The 19214-nt window shown below is 48.1% G+C and overlaps 5 protein-coding genes across 7 annotated transcripts; 3 read left to right on the top strand and 2 right to left on the bottom strand.

Moving 5' to 3' along the window:
• Positions 1–40: 40 nt before the first annotated feature.
• On the top strand, positions 41–3473 carry LOC111079607 (outer dynein arm-docking complex subunit 4). Of its 3 annotated transcripts, XM_022374847.2 has the most exons (3): positions 1274–1363; positions 1764–2582; positions 2672–3472. In XM_022374847.2, exons 2-3 carry the CDS (start codon positions 2055–2057, stop codon positions 3332–3334), a joined length of 1191 nt encoding a protein of 396 aa, XP_022230539.1. In that variant the 5' UTR covers positions 1274–1363; positions 1764–2054; the 3' UTR covers positions 3335–3472. The 3 variants fall into 3 exon arrangements, with proteins under 3 accessions (XP_041447748.1, XP_022230539.1, XP_022230537.1); XM_041591814.1 differs by lacking the exon at positions 1764–2582 and having other exon boundaries at positions 41–1363; positions 2672–3473; XM_022374845.2 differs by lacking the exon at positions 1274–1363 and having other exon boundaries at positions 1680–2582.
• A 593-nt stretch (positions 3474–4066) lies between these two features.
• On the bottom strand, positions 4067–8944 carry LOC111079605 (synaptojanin-1). Its single transcript, XM_022374842.2, has 4 exons — positions 8844–8944; positions 6566–8143; positions 4239–6506; positions 4067–4173 (listed from the first exon to the last, which is right to left on the bottom strand). The coding sequence occupies exons 2-3, from the start codon at positions 8033–8035 to the stop codon at positions 4257–4259; spliced, it is 3720 nt and encodes a 1239-aa protein (XP_022230534.2). The 5' UTR covers positions 8036–8143; positions 8844–8944; the 3' UTR covers positions 4067–4173; positions 4239–4256.
• Positions 8945–10997: 2053 nt separating this feature from the next.
• Positions 10998–13406, bottom strand: LOC111079606 (ceramide glucosyltransferase). Its single transcript, XM_022374844.2, has one exon. It carries the CDS (start codon positions 13152–13154, stop codon positions 11841–11843), a length of 1314 nt encoding a protein of 437 aa, XP_022230536.2. The 5' UTR covers positions 13155–13406; the 3' UTR covers positions 10998–11840.
• A 686-nt stretch (positions 13407–14092) lies between these two features.
• Positions 14093–15893, top strand: LOC111081897 (damage-control phosphatase ARMT1). Its single transcript, XM_022378056.2, has 4 exons — positions 14093–14496; positions 14559–14655; positions 14725–15475; positions 15537–15893. The coding sequence occupies exons 1-4, from the start codon at positions 14200–14202 to the stop codon at positions 15844–15846; spliced, it is 1455 nt and encodes a 484-aa protein (XP_022233748.2). The 5' UTR covers positions 14093–14199; the 3' UTR covers positions 15847–15893.
• Positions 15894–17235: 1342 nt separating this feature from the next.
• On the top strand, positions 17236–19161 carry LOC111079598 (damage-control phosphatase ARMT1). Its single transcript, XM_041591794.1, has 5 exons — positions 17236–17437; positions 17557–17662; positions 17739–17835; positions 17889–18755; positions 18836–19161. The coding sequence occupies exons 1-5, from the start codon at positions 17343–17345 to the stop codon at positions 18985–18987; spliced, it is 1317 nt and encodes a 438-aa protein (XP_041447728.1). The 5' UTR covers positions 17236–17342; the 3' UTR covers positions 18988–19161.
• Positions 19162–19214: the final 53 nt, after the last annotated feature.

Genomic DNA, 19214 nt, shown 5'->3' with positions numbered 1-19214 from the left:
TAAGGCCTGATCCACGGGCATCAATTGATACGATTACCATAAGAATTGGAGTTGTCGTAAACGCAACGGTGTTAAGGACAACCCGACATACACATGGACCCCGAACGCGACTCGTTGGCCCAACCCATTCCGGCGACATCCACAAGGATAACTTCGGGGGCAACTTGAACAAATGCAAATATCATAATTTCTAACGTCATGTCTGCAACGTCGTAACCGGAACGGCAATCAGTCAGTTTGGGGCAGGGGCTGGTTTTAGGGATAGGCCACAAAATGTCTCGGGCATTAAGGCTTTCTCGTCTTCATTGGGGGGCGGGCAAATGAAATTGTTTTGCCACGCCACCGCGAAGGTTGCTGCCACAGTCGAAATGAGGCAGGAGCACGCAAGGCCCGACTCGACCTGCTCCGACATCAGACTTATTTATTTACTCTAAAAACCATACAAGAAAATTAATGGCAATTTGCTTGGTTTCATAAATATGTCGAAATGAATGTTCTTAACAAGTGAATGCCGTGGCAGAAGCAGCGACAGAAACAGGGACAGAGATAGAGCTAGCCAGCCCCATGGTTCGCCACCCTTCTTCCTGCTGCATATTGATTGGCCAGGTCGAGGCTTCGGCTTTGGGGCCCCACTCTTATCAGCTGGTTGGTTTCTAATTGGATTTGTTTGGGGCAGGCTCCCATTCAAAACTCATTTGGCGTTTTGCTGCACGGCACCGACTGTGCGTGACTCCTCTGCCTCAACTGGTTAAAGCTATCCGCGGATCGGGCTTTAATTTCAATGATTTCAATTAAGTGCGTGTAAATCCGCCCGCTGCACCGCTCGTCTCACGCCTAGAACACGGGTTTCGCTGAGATATTAATAATGTAACTTTATTGAAGTTTATTGCGGCTTGTCAGCACATGCAAACTGACATACAAAGCAAAGGAGAGCCCCAAAGGCTGCCACAACTATCAGGAAAAGGGGGAAGGAGCTGAAGGCAGAGCAGGAGGAGCCAGGCCAGAGACAAGCCACAGGCCAGGCAAATATGAGGCGAAGGTGAACAACTCAGTTTGCCAGCGACGAGTGCTAAGAACGGACGTCCGCCGGATAGGACGGAGTGGATATACATATGTATGTGTCGGAAAATTAACTGAACGGTTATTCAGTTTAGTACGACTGTTTTTCGGGTCCAAGGATTATGCTGTGTACTGAGAGTTGACCATCCACCAGGATCATACTGAACCAAGCAGAATGCCGCGCAAGAAGCAGAAGGTGGACACCATCGAGGAGATTGAGACCAGCATCAAGCTGCTCTGTGATCAGTCAAATAATCACATGAAAGTTCGAGAATACGACAAGGCGTTGTTCGGCTACAATCAGGTAAGTCTTTAGAGAATAAGGATTAAGAATTTACTGTGCCGACTACGATACCGTCGAACGATTAAATGATTGTATGATTAAATGATTTGATTTTATTATTTTTTGTTCTATAGCACTAATTTTTTAAATGTGTACCTTTGTTTAAATTATTATTTTTAAAATCACTTTCTACATGATTTCTACATGAATTATACACAACACCAATAAAGCTTTTGCTTGTAATATAAGCTTGCTGCAGCCTCACATAAGCTGGTCTCTACGAAACTATTAAAGCTGCGTGCTAGTGAAGCTGGCTGCTCTGACACTTAGTAGAATCTGGTTTTGTTGTAAAAATGTACAAATTGTTGCAACAAAAAATTATAATAACATCGACTCGTTACAACAACCTCTGCCTACACAGAAAGTGGAGGCCACCAAGGCCATATGCCACCTCTAGGCCAAAGTTCAAATTCAGCACCTCAATGACATGACGACCTGGCACCACCTTCCAACTGGCACCTGGCATCCGCCTCCTTTCACCTGAGCACGTGTGATTATTATTTCGAATCGATTGTTAACCCATCAGAGGCGCCAGTTTCCTGGCAACAGCCCATCGGGCGAATCAATTACCGTTTGTTTGGCGCTGTCAGAGCGAAGGTGTTAGATTTTCACGCCAACTTTTGGGGCAACTACTGGGAGAAGCTGTGTGGAAATGTCGAACGTGCTGCACAACATCCTCGCCGTGGACAAGGAACAGGAGTTGCTGCAGAGCTTCATCCGAACGGGCGCCAATGCAGACGAGGAGTCCTTGGACGAGTCAAACAAAAAGTCAAAGGGTCGCAATCGTCGCAGCTCCTATAAGCAGCCCCGGGATCGCCGTGATTCGTATGGCGGGGGGCGAGGCAAGCAGACGGAAGACGGTGGTGACGGTGCCGGGGGCAAGCGTGGCAACCGCATCGAAGCCGAACTGCGGGCGGCCCGCAAACGCATCGAGGAGCAGATCGCCAAGAAGAAGAAGCCCAAGGAGAATTTCGTAGACTTCTACACGGATAAGGATCGAGCGGCTGCCGTCAGCGCTGGGGCCTTTGATATCAAGCAGAGTCTGCAGATAAAACAGAAGCAGGACCGCAACGAGGCGCTACTCATACCTGATGAGGCAGACATTAGCTCGGTCATAGCTCTGGGGCTCAAGGAGATCAAGAATGCCAATCCCGAGAATGCCATCCACTTCTTCTGCAAGGTCCTCCCTTGATACTTCCATTGCCACTGCCACTCCGCTTTCCTATTTCTGGTTTGCCGTTTCTAATGGTCGATCTCTCTGTTTTTCAGGCTCTGGAGCTGAACAGCACGGACATCAATGCCTTGATATCGCGCAGCAAGTGCTATCTGCTGCTGGGCGAGGCCTCCAAGGCACTGCAGGACGCGGAGACGGCCCTGGGAGAGGACAAAAACAATATACGGGCCATATACCAGAAGGCCGAGTCCCTCTACTACTTGGGCCAGTTCGAGCAGAGCCTCATGTTTTTCCACCGCGGACTACGCGCACGCCCCGAGCTGGCATCCTTCCGCCTGGGCGTGCAAAAGACTCAAGAGGCCATCGAGAACACCATCGGCACCAAGCCGCGTGCACCGCCGTCTGCCCCAAAAAGCGGCAAGCCGCGCAAGTCCGACGACAATATGTCAAAGTCGCAGACGCTGAACAGCCCCCGTCCGCAGATGACGCGTCAGAAGCCCACTAAGGCGGACCTGGAGCGACGCAATGCCCGGAAGCTGCTTGGCGAGCTGTGCGTGGACAAGGAGTACCTGGAGAAGCTGTTGCTGCATCCAGACCTGGTACGCGCCGACACCAACACGGAGAACATATCCACCTTTGCCAAGGAGGCGGTCGAGTTCCTCAACAAGCGGCAGGAGTTCTGGCGACAGCAGCGCCCCTGCACGGCCCTGCCCAATCACAAGAATCTGCCTAACGATGCGATGCCCAAGTGGTTCTAGCTGGGCATGCAGGAATGGTCACTGGTCACTGGCCACTAGTCACGGAAGTGTTAAGTTTATGTTTCTATTTGCGTTGTGTTTGTTTGATGCCTTGGCTGCAATAAACCTGACCAAGATGTAGATTATATTGTACATAATTTATTTAATAGTATATTTGTATGCTCATGGTCTTGCCATTCGATCGGGGATAAATCTTATGCGTAACTTCAACATTTGAACAGAGCAATTGCAAACGCGATGGAAGTTCCATTCGCGATCTGAGCTATGTATAATTAATCAACATGTTAGTGAACAGCAGCTTTCGAGTGAGGAATAAATAGGTACGATATATATGTATCATCATTCGTGGCATCGTCGATCGTGGAACGACTTCTGCTGCCCAACAGTGCTACTCGTATAATTTCATAAATTGACTAGTACGGCTATAGGCTATAATATAGTTGATTTAAACAATAACTTTATGCTGAGTAATTCCATTTAAGTATCTCAGGCTTTGTTCCTTGCGATCCTTGGTGTATTGGTGCTTAGGGGTGAGTACGTCTGGCCAGCGGTAAACAAGTATAAAAAGTGATATTCTCATCCAACAAAAGGAAAGGGCTAACAATGCAACGTTCTACGGGTACATAATTAAGTTACGTTTAGTTTTGATTCCGGCTAGAGGCCATCTCGAAATAAGCACATAACATAAGTAGGTGGTGTGCAGGCAGAGATTCATCTATGTATGCATTTTGATGTGGTGTCCTCGCGCTCTCTCTATACAAGTTTGTTAATATATTCGATTATATTTCGGTATGCGTTTCCAACATTAAATACAGCAATTCGGAATGTACGACGGCGAGCTGTGGGGTAAAAAGAACACTGATAAGAGGATCGGGAGTATAAGGAGCACCAGTTTCGTACTCACCCCTTGGGCCTATTCCGCCTAGTTGTTAGTGGGTCGCGTTGGCAGCGGCGGTGCATTGCCGCTTCTATTTGGTATCGGTGGCGGACCACGTCCTCGATTCGGAAGCGGTGGCGGGGGACCCATTGGGGCCCCAGCTGGCCCTGCTTGGCGTCGTGGACTGTCCACAGCGCCGCCGCCAATGACTGGAGGCGGACCAGCCGGGGGCGGGTGGCGTGGTGCAGGCACGTCGTCTTGGATCTCCTCGTATATATTGCTAGCCGTCTCGTAGGCGGTGTCCGGCATCTCCAGCGATGGCTGCTTGGAGGATGGGGTGGCGGCTGAAGAGGGGGGCGCCCCCTGCCTTGTGGGCGTAGCGACTGGCGTGGCTTGCTTGCTTTGCATCTGACGCGGAGGAGTGGGCGGACCAGAAGCCACAGCTGAGCCCGTGGGCGATGCCTTGCCCGAAGATGAGCCCGATGAGCCGACGGAGGCGAGCTCTGTGGGAGATTGCGTCTTGGAGGAGGGAGTGTTGTCCATGGCAGGCGGTCGAGGGGGCGCTTGCATCGGCTGGAGGGGCGCCTGCATCAGGGGCTGGGGGGGCATCGGTGGCTTGGCCGGCTTGGGCACAATGCTGATGACTCCGACATGGGGGATGTGACGTGGCGAGTTCTTTGGCGACATGGGCATGGGCGGACGAGCGGGAGGACGCGTCGGCGGCTGCTTGGGCCGCTGAGGAACCTCCGGCGACACCTGCAGCAGCTGGGCCTGCTCTGTGGGATTAGCACACAGCGGAATGGTGTTTGTGGTACAGAGCTCGATCTCGCTGTCCACCAGGTGCTGCCAGTCAGAGGACTTAAGCTCGAAGACCAGCTCCAGGCCGCAGACTTGTGTGCTCCGTTTGGCGGCCGCGTTTAGTGCAGACTCTCCGTCTCGAAAGGTCACCCACATGGTGTCCTCCACATAGCGCACGAGGGTCACCTCGCCCATCTTCGACAGCTCGGCAATCAGAGCAGACATCACGCTCTCGTCATAGATGGTGGGCCCCTCGTCGTCCACCGAAGATTCCATGACATGCACCACAATGGTGGAGTCTGGGGGTCCCAGATCCCTGATGACCTGCTCGAACACGGCCCGGCGACGCTGCAGATCGATTTCCATAATTTCCGCGTCAATAATGGCGATGACGGGTCGATGGTCACTCTGCTTCAGCTCGGAGCGTCCGTAGTGGATGAGTTTGCCAGGATTCCAGGAGGGAAAGTCGCCCTCGGCCAGAGCCTTCCTTCGCCGCCAGAGACACCTGTCCGTCCAGGCTGGCGCCCTCTGCTTCTCCGACGTGTCGTAGTCGTCGCTGAAGAGATCGTACTTGTAGGTCGGATCGAAGCCAATCTCCCCCTCCAGGAACTCGGAGAAAACGTTGCCCGCTTCTTGCTCCTTCCGCAACTGGTCGAACTCGAGGACCGTGGAGAGATCGCCGGTGCGCACACACTCCTTCAGCTCATCCTTCTCCATGTCGATGCGGTAGTTGAAGTCTCCGCACCAGAACACCCAATCGTGCGACTTCAAGGTCCTGCCCATGGGAAAGGCCAGCTTCCTGGTAATCTCGGAGTAGTCGGCGTTCCTCTCCGCCACCTGCGACTGGCCGGCCGCAAAGTGGGCGCACACAAAGCACATTGAGGTGCCGTGCAGAACGAATCTGATGGCGCAGGCGCCCTTGTTTCCTGTGGCCCCGCCAAGGCCCGTCTTTACACAATCAATAGCCACGTCCCGGATGTTGGGAGCATGCTCCGGACGTATGTATATGTAAAGGCAGACGCCCACCAGCTGCTGGTAGGTGAGCAGCACATAGTCGTTGTCCCGGGAGATGGTCTTCTGCAGCTCCTCGGCCCACTGCTTGGCGTTGTCCGTGCTGGCCGCCATGATGTTAGAGGCATTTAGGTCCACGATCTCCTCGAAGCCAATTGCATAAATGTCCACTGGATGATCGACATGCTCAGAGGGATTGTTCACATCCACAAGGGCTTTGGATCGGGCCATGGCGTGGCAGTCTAGCAGCCAGTCCGCCAGGGAATCCTTGAAGACAATGCTGCGGAAATGCTTTCCGCCATTCACGTTGTAAGTGCCGACGGCGACGCGCAACATGCGCGGGTGCACGTACTCCGTGTAGCGCTTGCACAGCTCCCTGAGCACCGTTGTGGGGGCATGCAGCATGTTGGAGGGCAGCAGGATCCGTGCCCGATCGGCCAGTTCCGAGCTGAGCGTCGAGCCCACCAGGAGAACGTCAATTGCTTCCTGTAATGATTTACGGTGGCTGTAAGTCGCTTATTTTCTAGTTTGTGGAAGACATTTACCTGCTTCGAGTTGTCCAAAAGGTTGTTCTGTATGGTCCGGGCCGCCGAGCGGGCGCCGTCCATCAGCTTGGAACCGCCCTGAATGGCTCCTGTACCGGCGTAGATCTTGCTCACCTCGTTGCCATTGTTGATCCACATCTGGCGGAAGATCTCCTCGAACCGAGAGATATTCTGCTGCTTGCCACCCATCTTCATCGACTCCAGCTGCAGGTTGAGCACGTCCAGGCCCAGGTAGGTCTGCACACAGTTCGTGCGATCCAAACAGTCCAGGCAATTGGTGCGCACAACTCCGAACTGCTCCCGGATGACCTCTCCATTGACTGCATGGAAGACGCCGTAGTTGGCCCCACAGGCCACGATTCGTTCCTTTAGCTTGGCCAAAGCGGTGAAGTTGCCGCCGCGACACTCCTGGTGATAGTCGAATATCACGTGGGGAACATCCTTGTGGGCGGACATGCCGTGGTGCCGCTGGAACTCATTGCTCAGCATGGCCTCGCCTTCTTTGCTGCCGATGAGAGAGCTGCCAAGGAGATTCACAATCGTCTGATAGCCATAGCGTTGCCTCATCATGCTCATATGCCGATCGAAGGCGGCAGCAGAGGTCTCGAAACCTCTAGATAGCTTGACTTTGTGCGATCCCACCTGCACACCCGGCTGCTCCCAGAAGAGCGGCACTGAGCCCCTGGTTTGGATATGGCTAGTAACCTCCCCATCCACATAGATCACCTGCTCCGTCTCCACAAAGTTGGCCACATAGCCCTCGTCGTTGGTGCCGCGCACATTGAACCGGGTGCCGGCCCGCTCACAGCTCAGCCTGGATATGATGGCTGCCCGGGCATTCTTGGCCCCCACGTAGACAGTGCGAATCTCCACGGAGCCACACATGGCCTGGAGCAGCCACGACTGGCAATCAATGCCGAAGCGCATCAGGTGAATGTGCATCATGCGGTTCCAGAAGAAGCGATTGTCCGTCTCCGAGGTCTGCTGCCGCCGCTGGGCGCACAGTGTGATGTCAAACTTGCTGAACCCAGATCCGGAAGTGCCAGCCGCCGCACTGGCGCTGGTATTGATGTGTGCAAAGTAGAAAGTTCCGGAATTGAGCAGCTTGCGCACCTCGCTTATTTTGTCCTCGTTTGGGGTTGCATTCTGCAGCGACACGAAGGTCGTCTGCGTAATTCGAAAGATCTCCACATCTCCGATCTTCCCCATGGACACGCATCCAGTCACCAGCACCAGGAACAGCACGGTGCTCTCGCCAGCATTCAACTGCAGGGCCCCCAAGCATCCGTAGGCGTCGCAGACTTTCGTGTATTGCTTTCTTATCACGTCCGTTTCCTGTTGCGTTAGCAGTGCCACAGCGTGCGACTCGAACAGGATGCTGTCGCTCTTATGGCGGTGCTCCAGCAGCACACTGTGCGGCGACGGAGCTATGGACTTCTCCAGCACGCGAATCACCTTTGACATGGCCATGGCTCTTTGTCTGTATGTCTGTCTCTGTGTCTGGAGTTATCTATGTAATCCTTTTCACGGAATGATTCTAGTTGCTCTGGCTCTTCCAACCTCACTTGGCTAAGACATCTGCAAGAGTAAATGGAAAAATTTAATTGTGGGTGTACTTTACTTGTCCATACCCATTGCTCGAGCATTTAAGCACTCTCGACACGTTTGCTGGGCAATGTTTGCACGTCTGTGTGAAATTAGCATTTAAATCAATTGTAATCTGTATGTGCAACTGTTTAACATTTTTAATTAATTAATTGACCTATGACATGGTGTGCCAAGGGTATCGACAACATCGTTCCAAAATTGAAAATTCATTTTCATTTTTCGGGTCGTTAAAGAATTAATATAAGCCACGAGGAGGCCTGCTAAACATCAATAGACAACTTTTAAGCATAAACAAACCGAAACGAGAAAATTTTTGCAACAAATTTCCAATATTTCTGCCTTCCTCCCACTCAGTCAAGTTCACTCCCACACAAACACACTTTTCTGCCGGCCCCAACAGCTGTGTGTTCTACGTTCTCTCTCTCACTCTATCATCACTCTCACGTTTCTATGTGTGCGTGCCTCTGATAAACACTTTTCAGACACACTTTTCATTGCAATGCATTGTATAGATTTTTCACATACAACAAAACCGTGGGATGGGAAGTTTTTTGCTCTGGAAATAACACAAGATTCGCACTTTCCCAACTCATCCTACGTTTCCACGGACATTTCCATGGTACATGAGCCTTTAGTTAAGGTTTTTAGGCACTTGCACTATTTTGTATACCTTTTTTAAAAAGTTGAAAGTTATTTATATTGCGAATTTGGAGCTTTGCAGTGGATTTATCGAAAAAAGTTAAAAATATACCCTAAATACCTTCTCATATTCATAATATACCGTAAATATACCAAGGAAAATCATATTAATCAATTTTGATATTCGATTTAAGATTAGTAGCTAGTTAGGACTCTCACCACTGAACATATAATTTTATCCGAGTAGTGAATCAATACTCTACAAGGTTGGCTAATATTTAGGACTTAATTTTAGTGGATTACTTATAAAATGAAGTTTAATCAAATAAGGTAACTAACACAGCTTTTAAAACTGTTGAGAAAAAAGAAGGTATGGACAACATGCAAAACGGCCCTGAAAATTCAACGCATTCAAGGTAAAATCCACCTTATTGCCGAACATACCATGATGTATCGACTCTGAAATCTGGCAGCACTGATTTGAATGGGCGCAGTTTTTCAAAAAGGGTGCCAAACAATCTCAAGTTCAAGAGCAATTGCAGACGATTTTTGCCAGCGAGCCGAACCTTACACACTGCTTCTGGTGAAGAATTTTTGCTGAATGATATCTTAATACGATAAAAAACCACCTTCGCTTTCGTAGTCTGTGCGTGAATGAGTGTTCCACTGGGATTTCTCCGACACACCTCGGAGCCAATAGCTCATCCAACGCTTGCCTTGCCGTAATTTTTCATAAATTCTCAAACATTGATTAGATAGTTCGCGGGTATGGTGATTGGAAGTGCGTCCAATGTCGCCATTTTGAGTGGTATAGAGCTAAAAATTGTAAATCACAAAGGGGACGATCCGCGGGCAGAGAACGCATCACCGTATGAATCAGATGATTCATGCCTTATCGCGCACGACAAGGTTAATTAAAGTGTATACATTGTCAGAGCGTAATTCCAGAATGTAAACAATGCTGGATGAAGAATGAATTGAGGTTGTGTTATGTTGGTCATGTTGTTCTATTTTTGCCATTTCCTATTTATTTGGTATAGTTACCTTTGCTTTGACTAGCGTTAGCCTTAGTTACAAATAGTTTTAAAAAATAGTACATTTCACTTTCTTATCAGCTGGTGAAGTAATTCGACTTTGCGCATCAGCAAACCAAACAATAGTCGACATTAATCGCAGCTAGATATAGGCGAAGGCTTTCGAACCTTTACATAATCTAATCAACCAACTAATAAGTAATTGGCGCTAATTTAAGTTAAACTTGAGGGACCCAGCAAAGAGGTTTGATAAGAGCCCCGGACATTAAAGCGGAATTCGCATAATAACCTGCAACGATCCGAGGAACGTGTTCCATTTCGGAAGTTCCATTCGATCTCCATCTATTGTTCTTCATTTGGATTTAATTGCTTTCTAACCATTTTTGGGCACCGCAGAGTGTTCACAAAATAGCAAGCCGGCGCTTCTAACTGGCCTCAGCAATGGCATCAGTACTGCCGTAAAGCTAATAGCTACTCATATATTCATATACGTTTCCTATTAATTTTTTACTTAATTTACATATAGACTTAAGGCGTCACCGGGGGAGTGAGTGAATCGAGTGATTCGTTCTCGATCTCTCGACTGCTCTCCTCTCCGCCGTGCTGTGCTACTGATATGCCAACTCTAATCTGTAGACCCGCAATTCATAAATATGTTTTTGTTTTTATACTGGCTTTAAGTTCAATACGATAAGAGACTCTGGTGAAAGAACAAGGAATATTCCTAAAGAACAATCAGCCATCAAGCAATACTTTTGATAGGTTCCATCAGTTTGGTCTCTCAGCCATGCGTAATACTAATGTCCAGTCTGACCCCTAGCTCCACCCCACACACCCCAAAAACATAATTCCAACAAGTGTGCCAGATCAATTCTGAAGACCCGCATTAGAACGGAGCAGAGGCGATCGCTTCAAGTGTGCGACGTTACTCTTACGAGTAATTATGGCAAATAAGTGAGTGTTGCGGTGGCGTGACTCAGCTCCGATTTTCCCACATTGCCAAGTATTTTGAGCAGCGCCCTGAGGCGCTGAGGGCCCTGACACTGTCTGAGTCATGCTAGTGTGCTGATAAGAGTGATCTATTTATGCTAAGCCTCAAATGAAATAATGATATCAGCGAGCAAACATCAATCACAACGGTAATGGAGTTAGAATGGGCACGATCATGTAAATTGGATTTATTCAATGGCATTCTTTATCGGAGCTTATTTATGTACAGAAGCTGCGGCAAACAAACAAACAAAAAAAAACGCAACTAATAAGACTATAAATGTATGAACTATATAAATCATATCTAGGGTGGGCTTAGCACTACAAAATAATCAATAATTACGATACGAAAAAGCAACAACAGAAGCAGAAAAAATAATTATAAACGTCTGCTAACTACAACTAGGGTTCGCAACGAGTATTATTCGCGATCGCAAAATGTCCGTACAGACTAGGGGTGTAAATGTTGGCTACAACTATATATACCTTCATATACATATTTGTATATATGTATGTACAAAGCAACAATTTATGTCGTAAGAGGTAGAAATCATCGTTAACCAGTTTGCGCGAAGCCACCAAACTGTGCCAAAAGCTCGGCTGCAAGGCCCTAGATTGATGTGATCTGGGAACCACAAGGCGACGTCACTCGGTTGAGTCGAACCAATGCCTCTGGCTCTAATCTAATCTAATCGAATCAGCGCTGGCATGCCACGCTGCACGTCAAAGACTATAGTATGAACGCAGCAGTTAACTGAATTCCCTTAAAGCTGGACATTTGGATATGGGTTTGGGTGTGGGTGGGTTTGGGTGTGCGCTATGCCTATGCATGAGAGTGGAGTCTGTTCTTTTTACAGCATTAAGTCTATGCTTACGTAGTGACTAAGGGTTTAGCTAATAATACTACTACCAGACGTCACCAGTCACCAGCTCCGTCTCCCGTCTACGTTTGCAGTCCGCTGAGTTACTCAAAAGTACAACATAATTAACTTAACTAGTTGCTGCTACGACACCAGCAGACGGTGCTTCGCTCCTGTACAGAATGTGGCCGCTGGCGTGACCTCCGCCACCGCTGACCCCGTTGGTAACGTCGGCGCCGGCTGTGGCTGCAGCGGTGCCGTTGGACAGTCGGCGGGTGTGTTCAACTCGTAGGCCATGCCGCCCCAATGGAGCTTGAAGGTGCGGGTCCGCCAACGTATCGCAGGGTCCCAGAGCGCGTGCAGGAACAGATAGGGCCCCGTCAGCTCCCTGAACAGCCAGCCAATGACGAACTCGAACTTGTGGAACGGCATCGAGCCGTGCTGGACTATGGAGAGCAGCAGCCAGTCCGAAAGGAGCCAAAAGAGTATGTGCACCAAGTAGAACACCAGGGGGTCCCAGTTGAACAGAACCGAGGCTGACCAGGCCGCGAAGGCTCCAAGGATCATGCACTCGGAGAGCGGCTCCAGCAGGATGGTCGTGGGCACCATGGCCACGCGCAGCTTCGCCCATCGAATGAGCCGGGCCTGAAAGCTGCCGATGTCGCACAGTCCGCTGTTCTGCAGAGCTGGCTGATTGGAGATTCTCATTTTCCATCCCAGCTTCGTCACACCTTTGGCGATGAAAAAGTCCTCCGCAAGGTAGCAGCCGAAGGCCCTGAGGCCGCCTAGCTGGTCAATTACTGCCTTCCGAAGCAGACACGACATACCCGTGTGACAGTTGATGCCGAGAACATCGGCCGATAGGTAGATCCGGCTCTGGACGGTGCCAAAGAACACCTTCTCGAAGATGGCCGCAAATCCCTCCCGGTCGCAGGTGAATGGCATCTGATGGACCAGGGCGTGCTTCTCAGACATGTTCTGGACCATGTCAAGCAGCGTGTCGTTCTTCATTTTGATGCCGCTGTCGGAGATCATAACGAAATCGAACTTCGCCGCCATGTAGCCGGGATGGATGTTGTTGATTTTCGGATTGACGCCCACATCAGAGCCACCCACAAAGAGCCGGGCATCTATCCGGGGATACTTATCCAGCAGCCCCTCGACCAGCTTTATGGCCGGATCGTCCTTGTCCTCCACACAGAATAGCAGCTCGTACACAGGATAGTCCATTGTGAAGAAGGTCTCCAGGTTGTGAAGCAAGTTCGGATCCACGCCCATCAGCGGCTTGAGGATGGAGACACCCGGAAGTGGCGATGACTCTGACGGCAACTTGCACGACTTCTTGTGCAGCTTGTACTTCCCGTAGCAAATGGCTATCAGATGGACCATCCAGGTGCCAAACCAGAAAATCATGAAAAACGCTGCGAAGCCGTACAGTGGCAAAGGTAGGTGTGACATCGCCCTGTCTCTGTGGGCGTGAGTGTGCTGTGGCGTGCGAGTGGCGCTCCCTATCTCGTTGTTCGTCTGAGTCTCTGAGTGTGGTGTGGTGTGTGTCGCTGGGTGGGTGGGCGCTGCGCTGCTGCTGTGCTACAGATTTACTTCGTATGCATTTGTTGTGGTTTGTCAAGCGTTGCCTTTTTTAAAGGCTTTCCCGAAACGTTTTGTCGCGCACATCGATCAGATCAGGCGGTTCGCGTATATGTAGGTGTCAAACCCTCGATGGCACTATCTGTAGTATCGATATTTTACTGCTAGCCGCTACTATCGATGGTTTTGCGACTATCATGATAGTATCGAGCTACAGTCGTTGCGCTTTTGATATGTTTGGATTGGCTGCTATAAAATACGAAGACACATTTGTAAACAAATCGAAAGGTGGCATCTAAATTTTACAATAGACAAGTTCCTAAAAGGTTTCAATGGTTTTTTAATAATTATTTGAGCCCGAACTATCACGATAGTATCGGTTGTTTTTTCGAGACATTCAACGTTGATATTGCCGTAATGATATTCTTTAAATTCGTAGGGACAAACAAATATTTTTAATTCATATATCGTTCCAAGTCCTTTTATTGGTATTTACATATTGGTTCAAACAACAGGGGGGGGGCCGACCGTGCAATCGTGCCCCGATATTTGGATATGTTCGTCAATTTTGATATGCAGTTTAATATTACTAGATAGTTGGCCCTCTCAGCCCTAAAAAAATAATTTTATCCGACTCCTCAATGAATTTTCTTTAGGATTGGCTAGTTTTTAGAACTATTTTTAATGGGATTGTTTAGATAATAGGGTTCAAACAAAACAAGTCAATGCAATGTTGGTCGAAATGGCACTAAAAACGGCTATCGCCAAAGACAATCATGGCATTTACCAACACTGATCGAAATAATGTATTAGTTAACACTAAGCTTGTTTATTGGTTTTTTTTTGGAATTTTTATCAAAAAAAATAATGCTGTGGTCGCACAAAAAATTTTCTGTAGAGCAACACTAGAGTCATCATGGAGTCGCCTTCGCTGGAAGGGTTCGCTGGGTCGCCAACCGAGGATGAGCCGAAGACAAAGTCCCAGTCGGAACCAACAGATGCTAGTCATATAGTGCCCCGAGTCTTCAAAACAGAATTCGATGCCAAATATAAGATATACGACATGCGAACGCCGCTGAATGCCTTCATGTCTGGGCAGTATAAGCGGAGCGGTGCATACAATACTCTGAGGAATCGGCTTCCCGTGATTTTGACGAATGTGATAGACACCCTGACCAAGGATAAGAGCGAACTGGTTGAAAAATTCAGTGAGGTTTGTAATAGGATACGAGCGCTTACACCAACTTAATCACTAGCTCCATCGATTTTGAACAGGCCGCCCGCGAGGAACTAAAAATCATCATTGGCCTCATCTCCAGGCTGAAGTACGAGCTACAAACGGATAAGCCGTTTCAGGCATTCGCCGGCGAAGGTGAGACAGGGGTTATAGTAGTTGATCCTGCTGTTGTCATACTTCCTGTTGATTACTTCCTTATTGCAGAGCCCGATCGCGCACTCTGGAATAAGTTTCTCAATCTGCTGCCCGATGAGGAGAGCACCGTCTTCAGATCCTGTTGTCTGTATTCCGAGTGTTATATGCACAGGAAACTATACTCCTTTGTGGAGAATAGCATCTTCCTAAAGCCATTTGATTTCCATGCCAAGGTCAAGGAGCATTCGTTGACGAGCTGCATGGATGATGTACTCTCCCTCACCAAGTACACGCGGCGCACAGACAACAGCCTGGAAATGTTTGGGGAGCTGCTAAGGATTAACTTGTGGAGCAACTGGAACGACACGTCCAGAGATCCGGAGGCAACGGCACTGGCTCCGGCACCTTCGCCATTCAATAAAAATGTGCTGGAAAATGTCGGCGCTGCAGATGGATACATACTTGCTAACCAAGCCGCGGAGATTTGGCAGTGCTTGGACAACCGGAAGAAAAATAAGCTAAGCCAAGTTGATTTTATCCTGGATAACGCCGGCTATGAGCTGTTTACCGACTTCATCTTGGCAGAGTTTATGATTGAGAAGGGACTGGCTACCAAGGTGTGCTTTCATGTGAAGGCACATCCCTGGTTCGTGACTGACGTTACGGCGCGAGATTTCCAATGGACGCTGGAATACTTAAGTCAGCATTCAGATTACATCATCAGCTTAATTGGCAAAAAGTTTTTGCAGTTCCTGGAAGAAGGAAAGTTTGAATTAGCTCCAATCTCACATTTCTGGACTTCTCCCTACGCATATTACAGGTGCAAAACAGTCGTGTGGATTTGAAGACCTCCCACTAACTTTCGTTTATTTCCTTTCCAGAATGCGCGATACAGATCCTGATCTATACAGCTCTCTGCAGCAGTCCAAGCTAATCGTTTTCAAGGGCGACCTTAACTATCGCAAACTCCTGCAAGATGTTTGCTGGGACTCCACCCAGGATATGAACACATGCCTGCGTGGTTTCCTGCCCAGCAATATGTGCGCTGTTCGCAGGATCAAGGAGGAGGTCATCTGCGGGCTGGCCGAGGGTGTTAGTGAGACTCTGAGCAGAAAGGATCCTCACTGGATGATCTCTGGCAATTATGGCGTCATCCAGTTCGTGGATGGATCGCGGGAGTTTGGCTATTAGTGGGGAAAATGTACCAAAGGCTTTACAGTTTAAAATATTAGTAAATAAATATTTGAATATCATTTAACAAGTTTTATTGATCTGGCAGCACTGCCACTCATTTCTTTGGCGATGGAATATAGTAAATAGGGGGCAACATATCTCTCTTTCACCACTAACCACACAGTATATATGTAGATGTACCAGTTCATACAAGGAAAGTGGCGCAGCTAAGTTTTCAGCGTACGTTCCCAGGTCTTCGGCTCTGGGGCCGATCGCGTTCGGCTCTGGGATTGACCGCGTTCGGCTCATGACGTGACACGAGCCGACGGACAGCAAGCAAGTATGCTTTTGTCAGCGAACATTTAAAATTTTTTCATATCAGTCAGCTTTTGTCAGCGAGCAATTGGGATTTTCGTTTCATATCAGTCAGCTTTTGTCAGCGAGCAATTGGGATATTTCGTTTCATATCAGTCAGCTTTTGTCAGCGAACATTTTCAATTAGTATCATATCAGTCAGCTATTGTCAGCGAGCAAGTAGGAATTTTCGTTTCAAATCAATCAGCTTTTGTCAGCGAGCATTCACAATATTTTTCGTTTCATATCAGTCAGCTTTTGTCAGCGAGAAGATATAATTTTTTTGTTTCATATCGGTCAGCTTTTGTCAGCGAGCAATTAGGAATATGGTTTCATATCAGTCAGCTTTTGTCAGCGAGCAATTGGGATATTTCGTTTCATATCAGTCAGCTTTTGTCACAGAGCATTTACAATTTTTTTACTCTCATATCAGTCAGCTTTTGACAGCGAACATTTTCAATTAGTTTCATATCAGTCAGCTCTTGTCAGCCAGCAATTAGGAATTTTCGTTTCATATCAGTCAGCTTTTGTCAGCGAGCAATTAGGATTTTTTCCCGTTTCATATCAGTCAGCTTTTGTCAGAGAGCATTTACAATTTTTTATAGCAGTCAGCTTTTGTCAGTATTTGTTTCTTATCAGTCAGCTTTTTTCAGCGAGCAGTTGCAATTTTTCGTATCAGTCAGCTATTGTCAATAAGCAATAAAAACATTTTTTTGGTTGTTTTTTAATTTTTATTAAATATTTACATTTTTACATTTTTTTAATTGTTCCTAAATTTTTACATTTTTTTTTTTAATTCCTAAATTTTAAAAAAGTATACCTAAAGTATCTAAACCATACAGTATATAAATTAATTGACAGAGTTGCAAAGTCGAAAGCCGATGGCAATTGCACAATATGGAATAAGAAAGAAATCTGTCTAAAATAGGGATATGCATATGTAAATGTGAAATTTCAAATAAATCAAACAATTAATATATATAATATATAATGTATGGTTAGTGCTTTCACTGAAACGATATATCGATGGTCGAATCGATAGTGGCATCGACGGTTTTGCAGCCCTAGTTGTAAACTTTCCGTGGAATCTTCCCGCAACCGCGCCATTTATTTATCAAAACCAACGACCCTTTTAACTTTCAACTTCAACGGCTTTGAAAATGAGTTCGCCCTTAGATGCCGATTTTGATATCAAGAATGGAATTATTGATTCAGAGACGCCTCCGCACACAGAGCTGGCGGCGCTATATAAGCAGTAAGTGCCCGCTAAATATAGCACATAGTATAGATAATGGTCCATATGTAACACGGCTATACTATATACGCAGACTAATCTTTACATATATCTATGGACATGTGATTACTCGCTTACAGGAGTTTTGCCTATTACACGTTCCGCGTGCGACTGCCATCGACTTTGGCCACAATTGTCGCTTCGCTGGTCAAGGACAAGGACGAACTTTTGGCCACATATGGTGCAGTGAGTAGTTGTTACATTCCCCATGGTCCATGGCAATGCCAATGCGTAACCTTGATTCTCTCCATTGACTCCACAGGACGCAGGCGCGGATATTGAGCGAAATGCAGCGGCTGTCACGCAGCTGCGTGAGGAAATTCTCATCAACGGTCCATTGTTGCCCTTTGAGGGCAAGGGTATGTGCTAATGTTCCATAGGCCGCCCCACAGCTAAAGTATTTCTTATTTAGATCCCGATACGCAGATGTGGAACGCATTCCTAGAGAAGCTACCCAAGGAGAAGCGCAGCTACTTTGCTGCCTGTTGGCTCTATTCCGAGTGCTACATGTACCGCAAAATCTCTGCAATTTTCCAGGCCACACCGCGTCTGTCCGACTTTGACTACTTCAGGGAGCAGAAGCAAACTGCGGCTAAGCTCAGTGTCGATGCCATGCTAGCCGTGGCAAAGGCCACACGCCAGAACGAAAGAAACTCAGATACCTTCCGGCAGCTCATCAAACTCAATTTGTGGGGCAATCGCTGCGATCTGTCCATCACCTCGGGCAAGCAGGTGAAACCCACTGGCAATGCCTTCGAACAGGTCACAGATCTGGAATCCAAGCTGCTGATAGACGGCACTGCCGCCATTTGGCAGGCAATCGACGGAGGCTCTGGGGACGGCATTGTCGATATAATCTTCGATAATTCCGGCTACGAAGTGTACACGGACCTCATTCTGGCCGAATACATCATTGACAAGGGCCTGGCGGCGAAAGTGCGATTCAATGCCAAGGCCATTCCCTGGTTCATATCGGACGTGATGGCCCACGACTATCACTGGACGCTCCAGTTCCTGGCCGACCATCCAGATGCTGTGCTCAGCGAGCTCGGCAAAAAGTGGCAGCGTTTCACAGCCGAGGGCAAGTTCGAGCTGTCTCCGCTCGAGCACTTCTGGACAAGCCCCTACGAGTTCTACCGCATGCGCGAGGCGAAGCCGGCCCTCTATGCGCGGCTCCAGGAGGCGCAGTTGGTAATATTCAAAGGCGACCTCAACTATCGCAAACTTCTGGGTGATTTCTCCTGGCCCAGCACGGAATCCTTTGACACCTGCCTCAGGGGTGAGATAACCCATGAACCCAACCCAACCATCTATATCCAAATGAATATCTCATCATTCATTAATTTCTCTTTCTCTAAGGCTTCCGTCCATCGAATCTTTGCACCCTGCGCACTGTGAAAGCGGACCTGATTTGCGGCCTGGGGCAGGGAGTTGCCGAGCAACTCTTTGCCAAGGACAAGGAATGGATGCTCACCGGGGAGTACGGCGTCATACAGTTTGCGAGCAAGTAAACACAAGATTAGGATACAGAAACTCATGAATAGTTGAATTGTTGTAATCTTAGATCTTAGCTAAATTGTTAATGTACAGCCTTTATTGCATTGTTATCGCTTACACCACCCCGCCTCCCCCCATCAGAGATTCACCCTACAAAGGGAAATTCAATAATATACTCGTATAAAAGAGCACAGTTTGGAATCATAGCTTTGCCTGGCAGGAAGCCATCAAAATTATGTTT

The sequence above is a fragment of the Drosophila obscura genome, unplaced genomic scaffold (assembly GCF_018151105.1).
Source record: "Drosophila obscura isolate BZ-5 IFL unplaced genomic scaffold, ASM1815110v1 contig_151, whole genome shotgun sequence".
Taxonomy (NCBI): domain Eukaryota; kingdom Metazoa; phylum Arthropoda; class Insecta; order Diptera; family Drosophilidae; genus Drosophila; species Drosophila obscura.
The sequence above is the reverse complement of the archived record's forward strand: the minus strand, read 5'-3'. Positions and strand labels throughout refer to the sequence as shown.

Excerpts from the sequence above, each read along its gene's own strand:
- LOC111079607 (XM_022374847.2), top strand. The coding sequence starts at position 2,055 with ATGTCGAACGTGCTGCACAACATCCTCGCCGTGGACAAGGAACAGGAG. Across the intron at positions 2,583-2,671 it reads CCATCCACTTCTTCTGCAAG|GCTCTGGAGCTGAACAGCAC; the intron begins GTCCTCCCTTGA and ends TCTGTTTTTCAG.
- LOC111079605 (XM_022374842.2), bottom strand. The coding sequence starts at position 8,035 with ATGGCCATGTCAAAGGTGATTCGCGTGCTGGAGAAGTCCATAGCTCCG. Across the intron at positions 6,507-6,565 it reads TTTTGGACAACTCGAAGCAG|GAAGCAATTGACGTTCTCCT; the intron begins GTAAATGTCTTC and ends AAATCATTACAG.
- LOC111079606 (XM_022374844.2), bottom strand. The coding sequence starts at position 13,154 with ATGTCACACCTACCTTTGCCACTGTACGGCTTCGCAGCGTTTTTCATG.
- LOC111081897 (XM_022378056.2), top strand. The coding sequence starts at position 14,200 with ATGGAGTCGCCTTCGCTGGAAGGGTTCGCTGGGTCGCCAACCGAGGAT. Across the intron at positions 14,497-14,558 it reads TGGTTGAAAAATTCAGTGAG|GCCGCCCGCGAGGAACTAAA; the intron begins GTTTGTAATAGG and ends GATTTTGAACAG. Across the intron at positions 15,476-15,536 it reads TCTCCCTACGCATATTACAG|AATGCGCGATACAGATCCTG; the intron begins GTGCAAAACAGT and ends TTTCCTTTCCAG.
- LOC111079598 (XM_041591794.1), top strand. The coding sequence starts at position 17,343 with ATGAGTTCGCCCTTAGATGCCGATTTTGATATCAAGAATGGAATTATT. Across the intron at positions 17,663-17,738 it reads TTTTGGCCACATATGGTGCA|GACGCAGGCGCGGATATTGA; the intron begins GTGAGTAGTTGT and ends TTGACTCCACAG. Across the intron at positions 18,756-18,835 it reads CTTTGACACCTGCCTCAGGG|GCTTCCGTCCATCGAATCTT; the intron begins GTGAGATAACCC and ends TCTTTCTCTAAG.